This window comes from Fragaria vesca, linkage group LG2 (assembly GCF_000184155.1).
Source record: "Fragaria vesca subsp. vesca linkage group LG2, FraVesHawaii_1.0, whole genome shotgun sequence".
Classification (NCBI taxonomy): Eukaryota; Viridiplantae; Streptophyta; class Magnoliopsida; order Rosales; family Rosaceae; genus Fragaria; species Fragaria vesca.
In genome coordinates this window covers 31,981,481-31,999,570 of record NC_020492.1, presented here as the reverse complement: position 1 = coordinate 31,999,570, position 18,090 = coordinate 31,981,481, and the positions used below count along the sequence as shown (strand labels likewise).

At 39.6% G+C, this 18,090-nt stretch overlaps 3 protein-coding genes across 4 annotated transcripts; 1 reads left to right on the top strand and 2 right to left on the bottom strand.

The window, feature by feature from the left end:
* Positions 1–1,576: 1,576 nt before the first annotated feature.
* Positions 1,577–3,084, bottom strand: LOC101304448 (zinc finger CCCH domain-containing protein 17-like). Its single transcript, XM_004291764.1, has 2 exons — positions 1,787–3,084; positions 1,577–1,684 (listed from the first exon to the last, which is right to left on the bottom strand). Exon 1 carries the CDS (start codon positions 3,009–3,011, stop codon positions 1,989–1,991), a length of 1,023 nt encoding a protein of 340 aa, XP_004291812.1. The 5' UTR covers positions 3,012–3,084; the 3' UTR covers positions 1,577–1,684; positions 1,787–1,988.
* Positions 3,085–3,814: 730 nt separating this feature from the next.
* On the top strand, positions 3,815–4,977 carry LOC101303962 (inactive beta-amylase 4, chloroplastic-like). Of its 2 annotated transcripts, none has more exons than XM_004291762.1 (2): positions 3,815–3,956; positions 4,605–4,977. In XM_004291762.1, exons 1-2 carry the CDS (start codon positions 3,839–3,841, stop codon positions 4,820–4,822), a joined length of 336 nt encoding a protein of 111 aa, XP_004291810.1. In that variant the 5' UTR covers positions 3,815–3,838; the 3' UTR covers positions 4,823–4,977. The 2 variants fall into 2 exon arrangements, with proteins under 2 accessions (XP_004291810.1, XP_004291811.1); XM_004291763.1 differs by lacking the exon at positions 3,815–3,956 and adding an exon at positions 4,226–4,356.
* Positions 4,978–13,371: 8,394 nt separating this feature from the next.
* On the bottom strand, positions 13,372–13,740 carry LOC101300420 (uncharacterized mitochondrial protein AtMg00310-like). The gene has a single exon (XM_004293138.1). It carries the CDS (start codon positions 13,738–13,740, stop codon positions 13,372–13,374), a length of 369 nt encoding a protein of 122 aa, XP_004293186.1.
* Positions 13,741–18,090: the final 4,350 nt, after the last annotated feature.

The following is an 18,090-nucleotide window of genomic DNA, read 5'->3' as shown; positions in this document are numbered from 1 at the left end:
GTACTCCCTGATGGGCGTTGTACTAACACAAGCATATATTTCTCAAATCAGTGGGTGGGGGGTGATGTCTACGCCCAGAAGGAGATGCTTAGAAGTTAGAACAGAGTAACAATGTTGTAAATGCTGCTGCTAGTAAGAATATATTTCAGTTTGTTTGAGGCATTGATTGATATTTATCTCCCGTTGTCAAAACTATGATTTCATTGTTGCTCCTATGTACTCTAAACTAATTTTGCAACGTAAATATGATGGGCGAAAGAGAACTTTGATGCAAAGATGTATGTAATTTCTGTGATTATATATGTGTCGATCCCAGCCTTATTTTTGCTACGCAATTTCTTGCATTGGCTCTTGTAAATGGAGGAGGTTCGCTCGTAGTTATGGACATGACTAAACAGGGCCAGATTAACCTAGTTCCAATTTTGAATGGAATATACATGTCAGCAAAAGACTTTAAAATTCCAATACAAAACCAGATTAGAAGAAAAGATGGAATCCATTGAGTACTTTGTTTACCAGAAGTAATGGTTCAACTTCGTCAACGATCTTAAATCAACACTCGTGAAGAACTTGTGAAAGAGAGCTGCAACCCATTTCCATTTTCTCATCAAATATATATTTCAGTTTTCTCTCTTCTTCTCTCTAATCAACAATTCCCAACTTCTTTTAAGATTCTTTGCCTTAATTTACATCAACCAAATTGACGTAACTCAATTTCAGTATCAAACTAGCAACACGCCAGGAAACATGAGCATATTAGTTCTTGCAATGCAGAGTATCCGGTTTTATAAAGCCGTTGTTAAATGTAAAACAACAATGCATGACATTTTGCAATCAAAAAGAGAAGTACTACACCACTTTCATCATCCAATTAAAGGAAAAAAGAGAAGTTCATTCATTTGATAAGAAAAATTCATAATAGAATAGCGTGAAACTAGAGTATATTACAACTTTCTCAAAAAAAAAAAAACTGGAGTATATTACAACATACAACTAACAAAATCTCTACTTCCATAAAAGGAGCACAAACACTGTACCCTAACTGTTGAAAGATCCTCTTCACTACATTTGACTCGTATCAATTGCCTACTCTCTACCAGCCAAGGTCCTATGCTTTGTAGTATGCCGCAGTGATTCCTCCTCCATAGGAAGTCTTACAGCAGTAGTCAGCTCTCTTGCAATATCTGGAGTCCAGATTACAACCAACTTTTCCAGCAGATTAAATGCGTACGAGTCAGATTCCACACATCACTTTAAGCCATAAGAGCATTCAACAAATCCCCAAGCTCCAACTATATTGGCCATAACACCTTTGATTCAACCGCTATGACGAATCAAACATAGCAATAGTGACACGAGGGGAACAATCATAACACAGCAGAATCTGAATCACTATCCACACTGTAGTTAGCAAGCGAGATGTTACTTTCACGAACAATTTGATAAATCATAACCTCAGCAAAGCAGCAGAGATGCTCATTCTACAGGGAGCTTGAAGAGTGCAAACGGACGGAACAATTTCAGCCGATTAATCCATCATTTCCATGCCCAAATTTCGGAAATTGCACACACCAACCATTTTGAAGGTAAAGAATGATTCCCAATCTCCAGACAATATATACATATCACTAGCATCAGATGTTTCTCATCATCTCAGATTTACCCTGACCACATTTCCATTTGGCTGAAACAACATGAACAAGATCATAAAGAAACTATGGCACCAGGAAAAACAATACTTTCAGACAAAAAAGGAACTCAACTTATTATCACTGATCAAACAGACCTTTGGTGCAAGAAATATATGCAGAGACCGTTAAACTTTAAAACCTAAAAATGCCAGCAACAGAAAGAGATTCTATGTCTGAAGATTTGATCGTCAAATCCACTATCATACAGCGAAGCATCAATCAGATCGGCAGTGATTAAGGGAACTCCAAGATAACACAGGAGCAGAACCAAGAGGAAAGGCAAATAGGTGGATCATATCATGTTAACATAAGCCTGGAGCAAATATGTTTATTGGGTTGCCACCCACAACCCTCAACTCCTTCCCTTCCTCTCTTACGCAGTGCAGTCCTGTTGTCACCCCTAACTTTGACTGCAGGCTCCAACCACTTCCAAACAGAAAGGAGACCACTTGCATCTCCAATGAAGAACAGCCCTCCAACTCCTATCTGAATAGCCCGAACTTCTTGCTTTCCAAATAAAACAGCCCTCTGATCAAACGATGGCTGATCATATAAGCGGATAGAACTGTCACTAGAACAACAAATTAGGACTGGATTATCTTCTGCATCGTGCATCCCAGATAGAGCAATAATACCATGTTCAACATTGTGAGTGTATATCACTTCCAAATTGAAGTTGTCGGTTTCAGTCATGTGCCACACCTTTATGGTGCAGTCCAATGACGAGGAGATCAAAAACTGGTCCCAGCATATAAGAGACGTGACCACATCAGAATGTCCACTCAGTGTTGCAACACATTCTAAAGAATTGAGATCCCACACCTTTATCGTATGGTCTTCCGAGCCTGAGTAGAGCTTAGTGAATTTGGATCCGATTATAAAACAAACAACAGTAGCCGTGTGGCCAGTGAGAGATGCAACAAGTTCAAATTGACCATCTTTAGCTTTCCACACCAAAATAACGCCTTTGTCAGTCCCGGCAAAAAGCATTTCCTTATCAAATACCAAAGCGCAAACTTGGCCAACGGCAGGTCCATCTAGACTAAACTCAGCATTGGTTTCAATGTTCCATGCCTTGACAACATTATCAGCACCGCAGAAAATCCATGGACCATTACTAATCAAAGCCCCAACTGGACAACCAAGATCAACCACCCACTTGCACCGACCAGTATTGCAATCCCAAACTCGGACAGTTCCATCTTTACTAGAAGTATAAAGCTCGCCACTCCTCTCGGGAAGGGCAATACCAGTTATAGCCTTCTCGTGGCCTTGCAGATTCGCAGCCAATGTAACAACCTCATCTCCACACCCTGCCATTTTCCGCAAACAAACAACAGAAACAGAACAAACAAATTATATTTTAATCTACAAAAAAACAACACCAACAGAATTGAAAACGCAAACCCCAATAGCCAATATTCACAACACTATCCTTCTAGATTCAGAAACTAATAATAGAGAAACTGAGAGACGGAAACAACAGAACACAGAGCACAGAAATTCTATTTAATCTACAAAAAAAAACAACACTAACAGAGAATTGAAAACGCAAACCCGAAAACCTAAAATTCACAACACTATCCTTTCAGATTCAGAAACTAATAATCATATAATCTATGTAATAATCAGACACACATAGCGTAAAACAAATAACTATACTCGGGATTCAGAATCGCAAAAGCACAGCACAGCATTCGATTTAGGGATTTCGAGAGAGATTAGGGATTTCGGGAGAAAGAGATCGATTCGATTTAGGGATTTAGAAAGATCTGAGAGAAAAGAAAGGTTTGGGCGTTTGGCGCGGTCAGAAGGAGTATATATGCGCGTTATAACGCGTCCGATACGCGTAAGTTATGCGTACAATACTCGTACAGTACGTGTACGATACGAATACAGCACGTGTTATGTTTTTTTTAAAAAACGTTTATTATTATTTTAATAAATAGATAGCATTTAGGGGGTTTTTGAGCAAAAAAGGAAGGTTCACCAGGAAAAGTATAAACGGCCAAGTAAATAGATTTTTTTTTTTTTGGGTACAAGTAAGTAGCTTATTGAGGAAAAAAATATGAACAGAAAATAAAAACAAAAATAAAAGGAAACTAGAGTTGCAAGTAATCCAGTAGAGAAGAGAAGTGGGTGTCTGAATGGTGGAGTTGTCTGCAAATGCTCACTCCGCTTCAGACAACCCAATCTCCGAAACGTTTCCAGCATTCCTCTTTTCAAACACGCCCTCTTCCCATCTCTCGCCGGAACCATTCTCAGGTCACATTTCCCATTTCTCGTCTCTCGTTTCTTTTCATTTCATGGCAGAGGTTTTGTGTTAATCTTGTATTGGGGTTTACGTAATATTTGAAAGGCCAGCGTTCATTTTGTTAAAGAGAAACCCAGAGTTTGAGTTATTGAAATTTTTGAGCTTGTTTATTGGTTTCGGAAGTTGAAATTGGATTGGTGATAGTTGTACTTGGGAGTTGATGATGTGTATGTGATGCTACTAAAAATGGTGGCTAATTAGACACGCTGTGTATTGTTATAGCATCAGTGCCCAAGAGAAATCAAGGCCTTCGATACTGTCTTCTTCGAGACATAAGAGAATTCCTGTCTATGTGATGATGCCTGTTGATGCATTCTACATAGATGGTTCTGGGATTCCAAGGATTAGGAGGTGAAGAATATTATTTCTTCTCCTTTTCATATCATGTTTTCGAGAGTCATTGATGAGGCCAAGTTAAGTATTACCCATAAGTTAAAGGACCGTTATGCCGGACATTGCAATTTATTATTTTGATCCCTTCCCAATTCCCAATTCCCAGTTTTAGTTATTTCCACATTTATCTTATTGTTGCTTCATATGTATATTTGTTTTTTAAATTTGCTCAATTTTTTGTTGTTTCACACTCAATGCCTTGACAGTATCTCTAAAAGCACTCAAGTTGGCAGGTGTTCATGGAGTTGTAGTTGAGATTTGGTGGGGAGTCGTAGAACGTTTCTCTCCCCTTGCAAATGACTGGTCTCTATATGAACAGGTGAACTCAATCTATCTAACTTGTGCTTTTGTAATGTGGAAGCTGTCCTCAACTTTTCTTGTTCCTGCATCACAAACTGAAACAAACAAACGTGAAAGAATTTAGTGATCTGCGCATTGTAGTTTCTGAACTCTGGCAGCCTTGAAGTTAATGTATATGCTATGCAATATAAAGTGCTAATCTCAAGTTTGCATATACTCACCTCCACTTGATATTTGTCCATGTTGCATGCCCTCTGAGATAACCCTGTTGGGCACGCCTTGATAAACTCCAACTATTCTGAATCTGATCGATTTAAGTCCCAGTTCCATGTAAAGAACAACGAAGAACATAACTCTACAATTATGGGCACATACTTGAAGAGTGATATGGTAGAGAGAGAGGACTTACACCACTGGGGAACTCGTCCAAGGAAAAGCTAGCCATTCCAATTATAGCGTGCACTGGGGCACCGTAGTTTCTGTGATCATATGTGTCGATCCCAGCCTCATTTTTGCTAGGCAATTTCTTGCATTGGCTCTTATAAATGGAGCATGACCAAACAACAACCTAGTTCCAATTTTGAGTTGCATATACATGTCAGCAGAGAATTCAAAATTCCAATACAAAACCAGATTAGAAAGAAAGATGGAATCCATTGAGAAATGGAAGTGTAAACAATACTAGCTTGCGGAGGGTCTGGGATGTTACTTTGTTTGTCAGAAGTAATGGTTCAACTTCGTCAACGAATCTTAAATCAACACATGAATCCAGGGCAAGATGTATACATCGTTCTATGCCTACAATTTGAAACTATTAATATGCATGAAGATTTTGTGAAACTTTCATGTAGTTATAAACTTACAATACTGATATTTCATATTTATCAAATTATACACAGTTGACAGTATTTGTGAATTTTTTTCAATCAGTTTTAAATAATTTGTAAAACATGATTTCGGTATGTACGCTAGTTCGATTACATGCCCTGAATTTTGATGTAATCTGCTGGAATACATTTGCTCTTTTCCTATATGTCTTATCATAAAATGAATTACTTGTTGGAGCTATACTATTACACAATACCTCCATTTTTGTGCTATCCAACAATCAGCCTTAGTTTAGTTAGATTATCCCAATAGCAACACGATGCATGCTTAGCACATTTTCATTTATACATGCATATTTACGAAATTGAACATTAGCACTGATAACTAACTGAGTTTAGAACATAAAAGCTAACCATTCAGCATAAAGGAAGCTCAGAATTCTGAAATTTTCATGTAACTATTGCGGCCTAACATGAAGAAGATACATGAGGATCAGAGTCACCTCTACTGCTGTTATGTTGTTCGAGGAACTGTTAAACCCGCAACACATTCTTCAAGTCATATTCGTCATAGATGGTAGGCAACTCGAGTTCCCACAAATAATGTAACCATTATATCATCATTTTGTCAATCATTAGCCGATTTTTGGCTTGTTCTTTTTTGACAACTTGGAAAGAACCACTGTAATATATTAGTAAATAGAACTTTCTAATACAAAGCATAATTTGATTCTCACAACCCACTCAAATGACTAATAATCCAGAAAGAACCATTGTAAGAAATAGATAGGTATCTCTTAAATGGCAACAACTGCATAACATGTACAGAACACATAAAAGATTTCATCCTCACAAACAAGCTAAAGTCTCCATGAAAGAAAAGTAACATCATCTCGAAGACGATAATCATCACCTGAAGCTAGAGAAAGTTCCTTATTGGCTAGCTCAATAGATGTCTTAAAGGTCTCACTCCTCAAATTATAAGATATGACCTTACCAGGCATGTGCAACAAAAGATCAATCGAAGAATCGGTAACCTCATCACTTGTATGTTGAATGCTCTCCTCCGCTTGAGAAAGGCAGCACAAGACAATAAGAGGATCCTAATCTTGTCCAGAAAGACCTGTTTCGACTAACAGATTAAGATCAACATGATACTTGAGTAACTTGACAAACCAGGCAGAGTAGTCCCTCTCCATCTCCATGACATCAAATTGGGTCACACAATGCTAATAAGTTTCAATAAAGTACAAACAGCCACCGTACTCCCCAAAGTATCTCTGATTCAATCTCGGCCACGTAGTTGGATACAAGGAGCCAGAAGTAACATCCAGTGGAATGTTTTCGACCACCGAGGGGACAGGAGGGATAACCGACACGACAAGCAAACGCTCTTGGCTTATCTCAAAGTAGTGCAGCACATCAGGTTCCTCTCTTCTGAATTCATGCCTACCATCCAATGTGCAGAAGGGCATACTTGACGCACTTCCGTCTCTGATCCAATGAACTGCGTTGTTGCAGTATACAGCGTCGTCCCTGCTCCTGTCGTCAAAGTGCAAGCCCTGTACGTAATCATGAAGCCTTCCCTTGATAAAGGGGCTACGGAAGAAAGGAGTCTCGAGATGCTTCCATTTCGTGTTGCCCGCTCTCATTATAGTACGGATAGTTGGTGACGCAGACCACTTTGTAATGAGGCGATTTGGTTCGGATTTATTTGTTTTATAGTTTACTGACCTCGTTTTGTTTGGTTTTACTGTAGTTGGTGGCAATGCGCCTTGCTTGTTGAAACCTGCTGTGTATAAAACTTTGGCACATTTTCGCATTGGGGAAAACACATTTACATCTTTGGAACTTGCAGGTTAAAAGATTTGAGACACAAATGGATAAATGGAAGGGATCTTGTGACTGCATCATAACAAAGGTAAACTGAGACCAAGTTTATCTGGTTCCAATCTAAAAACTTGCCTAACCAATTTCATAATTTGTGACTAATGAGATTTTCTTTTTCCAATCTTCTATAAGCTGGTCCAGGCACAATCGCAAAGGCCTTGATTAGAAGGGGCTTCATATTATTCTCAATGACTACATTCCTGGACAAATTAGTGACATTTTCTCCTCTCTTGAATTTCTCCATTTTTTTAGACAATTTGATTAAGTGTAACCAGTACTAACTAAGTGACAACCCAGGAAAAGGGCAATGCATGTGCCTTATGTGGTAGACAATGGTGTTGGTGTCTTCACCAGAAGTCCCAAGGAAACAGCCAAGATTGTGGCAGAATGGTTCAGCTAGCACCAAGCCAGATGAGCTCAGGAGGATGACTGAGAATGCGCGCTTAAACTAGCACAACCGGAGGCTGTTTTTGACAGTGTTAAAGACATTGTTGTCTGAGAATGCCTTATGATTCTTTGGCCTCAGAAGCCCCAAAATGGTTGTAATCTGTATATTATTGTAGACAAGCTCTAGTGTTCATTGAGGTTCTGTATTTTTTTTTTTTTTCTAGGGTTTTCTAGACAACCAGTCATATATCAGGATGGTATTGAAGTGATCCCATTATAATTTTTCTGATTAGCCTTCGACACCTTTTTCTGATAACCAGAAAATAGTACATGTAGTGGCTAGCTTAGTTGAAAGCAGTTTCTTCCTAGCAATCATGGAGTACTCTTGGGTCATAAAATGGTTGAAACTTTTCAATCTAAGTTATGATGCTCTTAAGACTAAACTTAAATCGGTCACTCCAAATTTTTACGTAGCTATGTTTTGATCGTTGAATCGGCTATGAAGCATGGTAAAAATCAAGAACATAGTACTTAAAAACCAAATTAAACAAAGCCTTGAATTAGGAATTGAATTGAATTTTCTGTACAATTGAAATTACATTTTAGAAGCATACAAAACTAAAGTAGCCATCACATTCCTATACATATAATTAATCTCATGGCCAGCTTTGAGCTTTGCTCAGCTTCATCAGCATTCATCAATCATCCTCCACAGATAAATGTACTCATGGCTACCTTTGAGCTTTGATCTTCATGAGATATTGTAGAGCCATCACTAGACACGCTATCACAGTTCTCATTCTTCTTCTTTTTCTTCTTCTTCTTCTTCTTCTTCTTCTTCTTCTTCTTCTTCAAGAGTTGCTTCTGGCACATAACGTCACATCCCGACCTTTAAATTTTTACCTTATTTACTAGCTTGATTATAATAAGAATTTTACCGTCTCCGTCATTGAGGTAATAGTTTAATTGGTCCCTAGAGGTGTTTTAAGGGACGATTAATTTCGGGGAATTATTTGTGGGAGAAAATATGACGACGGTAAAAAATGGTAAATTTTAGCTAGTAAAAGGTAATTTTTATTAGGGTATTATTTTGGGGTGTAAATTTTAGAGTGGGTTTTGGTGTATAAGGTTGTTGGACCGGGTGTTAGAGGCCCATTTTTTCTTTTCTCTTTTTCTTCTCTTTTCTCCTCCCGGTTCCCTCTCTCTCCCGAGCCCCTCCCGCTGTCCGGTTTTCTGGCCGTCCTCCTGCCGCCGTCCGGCCACCATCTGCCGCCGCTCCGGTCCTAAACTGACTGCCTCCGACCCAGCTTCCATTCTAGGCCGGTAGCAGCTCTCCCCTAGCGCCGCCGTGAGAGAGCAACGACGCCAGGAGCCGCTAGCTGCCGTGGTGGTTCTCTCGCCAGAGCTCCCTCCTCCGGCCACCAAAACCGGCGATCCTTGGCTCGTTTTGTAGCCCTCCTCCCGTGCAGCAACCCCTCCAAACAGCTCACCCTCTCTTGAGCTAGGTAAGGAGAAATGTGAAGTTGAAATTCTATAGCATTTTTTATGTTTTTAGTCGATTACCTTAGTTAGGCTTGGAATTGGTGTTTGTGCTAGTTAGGAAAGTTATAGAGCATGATGAGAGGAAGATGCTATCAAAATTTCATAGGTTTTGGAGGTCATCGGAATTGGCCTCCGGCGCCGCCGCGGTTTGGGAGATTTTTAGGGTTTTAAATGTGGAATATTAAGGGGATTATATTGAAGCGAGTTATGGAATTTTTGGATGAGTTTTGGATAGGTTTATAAATTTCCGAAGTTTGGTATTTTTGGCGGTTAATTAATGAAGAATCCGGCTGTAGGATTTAAGTCGTATTTTTGGGGAGGTTGTTTTTACGACTGTCGAGTATGATATTGTTCGGATCATTTCGATTTAAGAATATCGAAGTTTGGCAATGATGAGCGTATTTATGGCTCTCGGGTAATTTTGCCTATTTTGACTAAATATTGGATTATTAGTTGGGAAATTAATATTATTTTTGGATCAGGACGTGAGGAGGCTCGAGCAGACGAGACCCCAGATCGACGTCAGGCTTAGGCCTAATTTGTGAGTGGACCTTTGTTTTAAATAAAATGCATGTGATAGTTCATAGATGAACAATTATTGTTGTGGAGCATTTTGACGTCATTTTATTTTGACGATTTTATTTCTCTTGGAGAGTTACCGAAAATGGGATTTTCGGTGAATATAAATATGTATTTATGAGGAGAGTATGTATAAAAATGCTAGCTAGCCTTATGTGTCTGTCCACCTTAATGGCGTAGCATATAGCCGCATTATGGTGTGACGTGAGCGTTGGACGTGAGCGTAGTAGCCCTATATGAGTGTTTAATTCACATAGGGGGTATGGACACATATTTATACACCCGTCTGTCCACCTTAATGGCGTAATGTAGCACTGCATTAAGGAGTGACGTGAGCGTTGGACGCGAGCGTAGTAGCCCTATATAGACCCATGAATTTATATAAGGAGTATGGACGAGTGTAAATACATACATATATTATAGAGTCTGAGAGGCTCGATATTTTATGAGATAAAAGTTTTATCGCTTGCGGTATGCATTCGATTTTTCCTTAGAAATTAATTTGGGGAAACATAAATATTTTATTTATTATTTTATTTTTGTCCACTCACTCTAACATTATTAAATGTTTTCCCCTAGGCCCTTCGTTTTAAATTGCCCAGTCTGCAGAGTTCGGGTTGGATCTAGTAGGAGGCGAGGCATAGTCACCCGCATTTCCGCCAGTTTTCATCAGTAGGTTACATGTTTAACCTACTCGTGTTTTCTTGCTTCCGCTAGTGTCTAGTAGCTCTGAATACTTTGAGATTATTGTATATTATGTTTAGAATTTCTGAAGGATAATTATGTGATGTTTGGACGTGTTGTATTAAGAGTGTAATTTGGAATTTTCGAGTTAGGGTTGTCCATTTTCAAGGGAGATTTTTTTCTCAATCTTTTCAGTAAATTTTCCTTGGAGGTGGTCCCCGCACGGCTTACTCCGGGGTTCAGGGTGAAATTTGGGGTGGGTCGTGTCATAACTGTGTCTTGAAAATCCATGCAGTCATAAGCAATGAGAAGATCAGTTCTCTCATCCTCAGTCATAGTCTCAAACCCCATCGAACTACTCGTCCATGTCTTCATCGCGCTTTGCACTGAAGGCAACACAAGCCTCTCAACTCCATACTCCCTAAGCCACTTCTCAATCTCACTCATCAACACCTTACACGTCCCTTGCCTCTGAAACTCAAACCCTGTCGCCACCAGTGGCGCCTCCGCCAAGTCATCATGAACCCTCACATTTGCCACCATCGCCACCTTGTCTCCTTTCTCCAAAACTACCGTGTAGAACTCTCTGTCCTTGTTGAAGATGACGTCCTCCACCACGTCCTTGTGAGTCATGGGGTCCTTAGATGGTGTAAAACACTCGTGCATGACGTCTAAGGCTTGCATCAGCTTGACGTAACTTGTTGTGTTTCATCTGGGACTTCAGCAAAGTCCAAGGAAGATCGCTCCGGCCGTGAACCAAAGTCGGCCTCCCCAAAACAACGCCGCAAACCAACAAACAACGACCTGTCGTCTTTCATTATATCTTCCATTGATCTCATCCTATTCTTGATTCTCTTTCTTCTTGATGAACAAGTCTTTCTGCAGAACAATGGCGACGACATCATTTTGGGGTGGTTTTGTTGAACAAGACCGGAGACTCTGATCTTGATGCCGCTGCGCGTGGCCCGAACCCTAAGAGCATTTGGAAGTGAAGAAGGCATAATGGAGATGGACGAAGCAGACGAGTTTGCTCTCTTTAGCTTCGGCATGGTTTCTCTGGTTTTGAGAAAGATTGAAGAAAGAAGAGAGTGGAGTGGAGTGGAATGGATTAGACAAGTGTGAGGGAGAGGGTTGCTATATATGAGTTCGGGCAACTACTAATTCCTTGTCTGAGTGGGGTTTTAGTTTTCGCTTTGGGTTTCATTGTTATTAAGGGATTTAATTAGTAGCAAGCGCATTTTGGTTTTCGTTTTTAACTGGAATTATAATTATCAAGTTTCTTTTTTTTTTTTTGAAGAAAAGCGGGGTTTGGAACCCACGCCCACATTATTATTGATAATACTTTGCTCTATCAGGGGGAACATAATACCTACACTCTGAGTAGAACTACCATTACATGAATCTATGAAGAGAACATCTTGTATAAAGTCAGGGGCCTCATCTACCATAAGGTCAACAACATGACCTCTACTAGCAAAGTGCACTAACCGATCTGCCACACCATTTGCTTCGCGGTGGATATGCCGAATTCTACATAACTCAAAACTTTGAATCATAACAATGCAATCTTCTAAAATTCGACTCACCTCATAGGGAAGAAATTCCCTATTATTCAACGCAGTGACAATAGCCACCGAGTCACTCTCCATCTCTATATTCCTCTAACCTTGGTCGATAGCTATCTGTAGGCTAGCTCTACATGCCTCAGCTTCACTATGAAGAGCTGAGCTGAGATGACTGAAATGCTTTGACCATGTTGCCACAAATGTACCACCCACTCCTTTAATAATCATACCAACACCTCCACACCCAGTATCGATATTATAAGCCCCATCATAATTTAGCTTAAGCCTTCCAGAAGGAGGGGCCACTCATTTTTGTTATCTAGATCGCAGCTTCTCGTTCCCACTTCGTGGGTGCCAAGATTGGTACTCTTGGAGAAGTTTCATAGACCACATTGCCACATGCCTAGGATTAAAGCTTCCTCCATTCCATAACAACCTGTTTCTCTCCTCCCAAATGGCCCACAAAAACATAAACAACATATCAACATCTTCCTTATTCAGTACGTGCACCATTCCTTCCAACCACTCCTACAAATTTGAAGCTGCTTCATGGTTATGAGCACGCAACCCAATTGGTGAGTGTATCCACGTGCATGCAATCACGTACCTTACATTCCTTGAATAGATGAACACTAGTCTCAGGTTCTCCCATGCAGAGAAGACAAAAACCATCACCCACCGAAACCCTTCTCCTTGATAATGCTTCTTTTGTAGGAAGAATTTGTTTGAGTAATCTCCATGCAAAAGCTCGGACTTTAGGTTGTACATTAGCCTTCCACACCTCCACAACCCGAGAGTTGCAGTATGGCCAGACGAAGATGAGGCTTGTACCCCCAAACTTTCCATATATGTTGCTTGCTACCTTATACCCACTCTTCACTGAATACTATCCTCTCTTATCATAATGCCATATTAACACATCTGCCCCTTTTCTTGCACTGAGAGGTATCCGTCGTATCATATCCACCTCCTCACGGGTAAACAATTCTTCTAGCCACTCTAGAGACCAGCTCCGAGAATCCTCATCGATGAGGTCTGCCACCACTAGATCCTCTAATCCCTCCATCACTGGCAAAGAAGGGTTTGAATGTGTACGGTCTCGGCAACCATGGATCATTCCAAACTGAAATAGAGGTTCCAGAACCCACCAAATACTGCGAACCATTAACTAGAACCTGCTTACCCTTCATGAGGCTCCTCTAAGCATAAGAGTCTCCTGGCTTCACACTTGCTTTCAAAAAATTTGAATTAGGGTAATATTTTTCTTTAAGGACTCTAGCAAGTAGAGAGTTAGGTTCCTTCAAAATCCTCCACCCCTGCTTTGCCAACAAGGCCTGATTGAATTGCCACATATTCCGAAAACCAAGACCACCCTCATCCTTCGGCACACACAATTTATCCCAAGCCATCCAGTGAATCTTCCTACCCCACTCCGTATCCCCCCACCAAAACTCCGCCATGAAACAATGCATCTCCATACACATATGCTTTAGTAACTCAAAGCAACTCATACCATATGACGGAACCGATTGAACAACAGCCTTAATCATCACTTCCTTCCCAGCCATACTCAGAGTCTTGTCTTTCCAACTTTTCATCTTATTTTTTGTTTTCTCCAAAATGAACTGAAAAGCTTCAGATTTATAGTTGACCTATGTTGGAAGGCCGAGGTACTTATCATGCCTATCAACTCTTCTAACCCCTAACACATCTGCTAAGCCCTCTTGAGTATCTCGGTTCATATTTCTTGAAAAACATATACTACTTTTATCAAAGCTCACACATTGTCCCGATGCTTTCTCATATACCTCCAAGTTTCTAAATTACCCTTCTTGTTGCATCCTTGTTTCTCTAGATTTAGTACATGGAGTTATTGAAATGCAACATATATTGAACCAACTTTAAAATGAAAATGCAACATATAAAGATTTTAGATTCTTTACTTTTTTTTTTTTTTTTTTTTTTTTTTTAAACTCTTATCAAAAGAAGCTTTTCTTTTTCTTTTTGGGTTAAAGTATATATTCGATGTTAAGAGACGTTGGTATATATCATAATTCTTTAAAAAAATTTACATATTGTATCATATCTTAAGACTCTGCTATAAATGAATGTGTTTCTATTCGTAACTCTTAACTCTCTAAGTTTGACATCTATATAAAGATAATACGTGGCCTCGTATAGTTATATCCAACTGGACCAACTCAAACCCATATTTTAATCTGATATCTAGATAATTCATAACTCTACATGACTTGTACAACTATATTTAGCAAAGAAGGTAAAAACCAAACAAATTTTCAAAAGAGAAATTCGTCCAAATAGTGTTTCAACTTTTGGTCTTTAAAAATTTTGGTATCCCAAGTTTTGAAAATATCACAATGGTATCTCAAGTTCCCAACTTGACTGAATTTTGGTATATATAGTCATTTGTTCCGTTAGTCGACTGTTAGTTGACAAAATTTAAAGGGTACTTTTGCCCTTTCATACTTCATGCAATATTTTTCTTCTTCCTCCTGAAACTCTCTCGTCTCCATCTCTCATTTTGATAAACCAGAGTGTAATTAAGCCTTATTTTGATAAACCCAGCCCCCCCCCCCTACGGCGGCAAATTCATCATGATCTCTAACACCTTATTTCATCACCAATTGAACATCGATATACAAACCCAACCCTATTCCCAATTCTCCCTCAAGTCTCAGTCTCCCTCAATCATATTAGGTGATATGCAGTGGTTATGCAACCATCAAAGCAGAAAAGAAAAAGTAGAGAAGGCATAGAGTTCCGAGTTCGACCATTTCTTTGTTATTTTGTTTTGCAACTCCATAATATATATTTACGCCCGTCCATGCCAATAATGAAACCGATCGGGTTGTGATCAAAGGAGTCAAAGATTGGGATTGTCATTGTCACACCCCAATTTTCGAAGGATAAATTTCAAAAATTTGGCATAATAAAACTCAAATTCTAAATATCTCATAACCTGCTCATGAGCTCAAAAACTAAAAACAAACACTGGAAATGTAAATGTCGATAAACTCATCAACCGAGTTAAACATTTAATCTCCTTAATTACATCAACTTCCAAAAGTCTAGTAATAAACTACTTCGCTCACATGAGCTCAAAAACAACTACCATAAAATACAAATAAATGTATATCGTCAAAAACCCAGCTCCTAGGCCACGGCCTCAAACCTTCTGATCATCACCTACAGGTCTAACCCCTACACCATGAATTGGTGCACCGGGTTGTAAACAACAAACCCGGTAAGCTAAAAAGCTCGTATGAGTAACTCCCAAAATAATAACCCAACATCACATATAATTACAACTGGTAATTCCTGCAATTAGCAACTTAGTTCAGGAATCGCCTAAAAGCAAGAGAATTCAAAAGAAACAATTAAGAAAACACAATAATTTAAAATCACTCAAAATCATAAATGAATCCTATAAATAAACATAGTTCAAGAATTCTATTAAAATCACACAATTAAGATTTAAGAATCTCCTGCGGATAAGCATAGTTTAGGAGATACTCAAAGTAAGAAATTTAAACAACATATAAAAATATCACGCAAACATTTCTCTATTCTTACTTATGAGTTCGCCAACACTTAGTCATCCCCATAAGTAACCAAACAAATGCGTACTCATGGGTTCGTCAACACTTAGTCATCCCCCATGAAGTACCGACTGACAGACTAGAGCTCTATACTGACCGTAACCAATCACCTGGCCAAGGCTTGGTTCCCGGTCCACCACGAAGGCTCCTAATCTGATAATCACCACTAAGACACACACATACACAACTAATGCACACAATCACCACTAAGGCACACATTTCAATACTCTCCCATCATAACACTTATCAAATCGCAAAATAATAAATATAATCATAACCGTAACCTGTCACCTGATTAAAGGCTAGGAACCCGGTTTGACTATTTAAACAACAATTCAAAATATAAAAATATCATCAACAACAACACAAGAGCACTTCATAAATTATATCTTTCCCACCTAGATATATTTATATAAACAAAGACATAGATATTCCCACTAGAATAATCTATCAACAACCATATTTCAACATCACCATATCACATGATCGAAAGTCTTTTTGAAAGATTTATTTTTAATAGAAAACTTGTTTTCACTTATCATGAGCTGTTGACGATTAAGCTCATTTATTTTTAAAAACAAAGTCATTTTCCTTCAAGGACAACTTCACTATTAATAATAATAAAATTATAAAAATAAACTCGGTTCCTTAAGAACCCACGTGAGATTTACTCACAATATAAAAATTGCATCATAATCATCATATCATCAACATTTCATCATTATCATTAACCTCAACATCATCATAACAATAATCATTATCATTAACATCACAATCATCATCATAATCATCTTCAAAATCAACATCACAATCACATCATAATAATTATAAAATAATTGGTCCGAAAGTGGACCTTGGTGAGATGTTACTCACCTAAAGATCCCGCTGCGTCTTCACAAAAGAAACTCAAGAACAAGCACAACACCAACTTGTCCAACACCTAGATAGCACAAATCAACTTAGTGACCAACAAAACAAGTGATTATCACTTACTAGTTGCGACTATGACATTTCACTCTTGGAGCTTGACCTCAATTAACCCAAAGACTTGTCCCTTGAGAACAAGCTTTCCCCGAAACCTCTCAAGATCATAGAAAAGTTGACACACACCATGCCATATCTACAACAACAATCTCCTTAATTTCCAAAAGATTAATTAAGGGAAAACCGAATCTAATCCGAAAAGCAATCACTCACAGCAACACATACTAGCTAACACAGAAACTAACCCATTCACATTGCCCGGACGCGCTTCCACGCGCCGCCAAAGGCGACTGCGCGTGGGTCCCACGCGCCACCCCAAACCTCATTCTATTGACACTCCAATCAACCCAAAACGACAAACAAGTGAAACCAAACATCTTTCATACCTGGAGTACCCGCCCAATCGGTCGGAGCACGTCGGAAAACCGGCCGGAAGGTTGGAAATCCTTCACCGCAACTCCACACCGTGAGCCGCGCTAGAAGACCACCAGCAAACGAACCAGGACGCCAAGGAGCGTCTATCCCGACTGGTTCCAAGCTGCGTCGCCGCCGCACACGGCCGGAACACCCTCGGGTCGAAGTCGGGTCCGCCAACCTCCGCTGCAACGCTCGATTCTCTCAAACCCGCTTGAGTCGTCTTCACCCACCTACACAGGGAAGATCACGCCGAGGAGAGGAAGAGTTTCCGACCGGTGCCGCCGTCTGAGTCCGCCGGAGTTGGCCGGAAAAACCGGGTCGGGTCAACCGGGTCCGGGTTGGGTCAGCGGGAAAACTCAGATACCGAAGGTATCTCGAGAGAGAGAAGGGAGGGAGAAAGAGATGGTTCCGGTAAAAAATGAAAGGGAAACTAACACTTTTCTTATTTAACCCTAAATTCCTTTAAAACCACAAACTTCCGATGGCCATAACTTCCACATACTAAATCCGTTTTATGCGTGCCACGTGTCTACGAACTCGTATCGTCATGCTCTACAACTTCCGTGAAGGAAGTTTTCCAAGAAACCCAACAGATTAAAAAGTCAACTCTTGAACCTTCAAAAATCATAAAACCCTTTCGGGTAAATTACGCGTCCGAACACTTCCGCTCTTTCTTCGAACCTCAAAAACACACTAACTTCTAACTCAAAAACTCCCAAATACTATTAGAAACTAATATCAAAATTCCGGGGTATTACAGTCATGAATCAAATTGATATCGATGACTGCGATGATGGAGGGGTGGTGGTGCTGATGAGTGATGAGGATCTGCAGCTCGTGTCCTCGATCTCCCACACATACAACCTGGATCTTATAAGGATTTGATGCTGCGGCCAA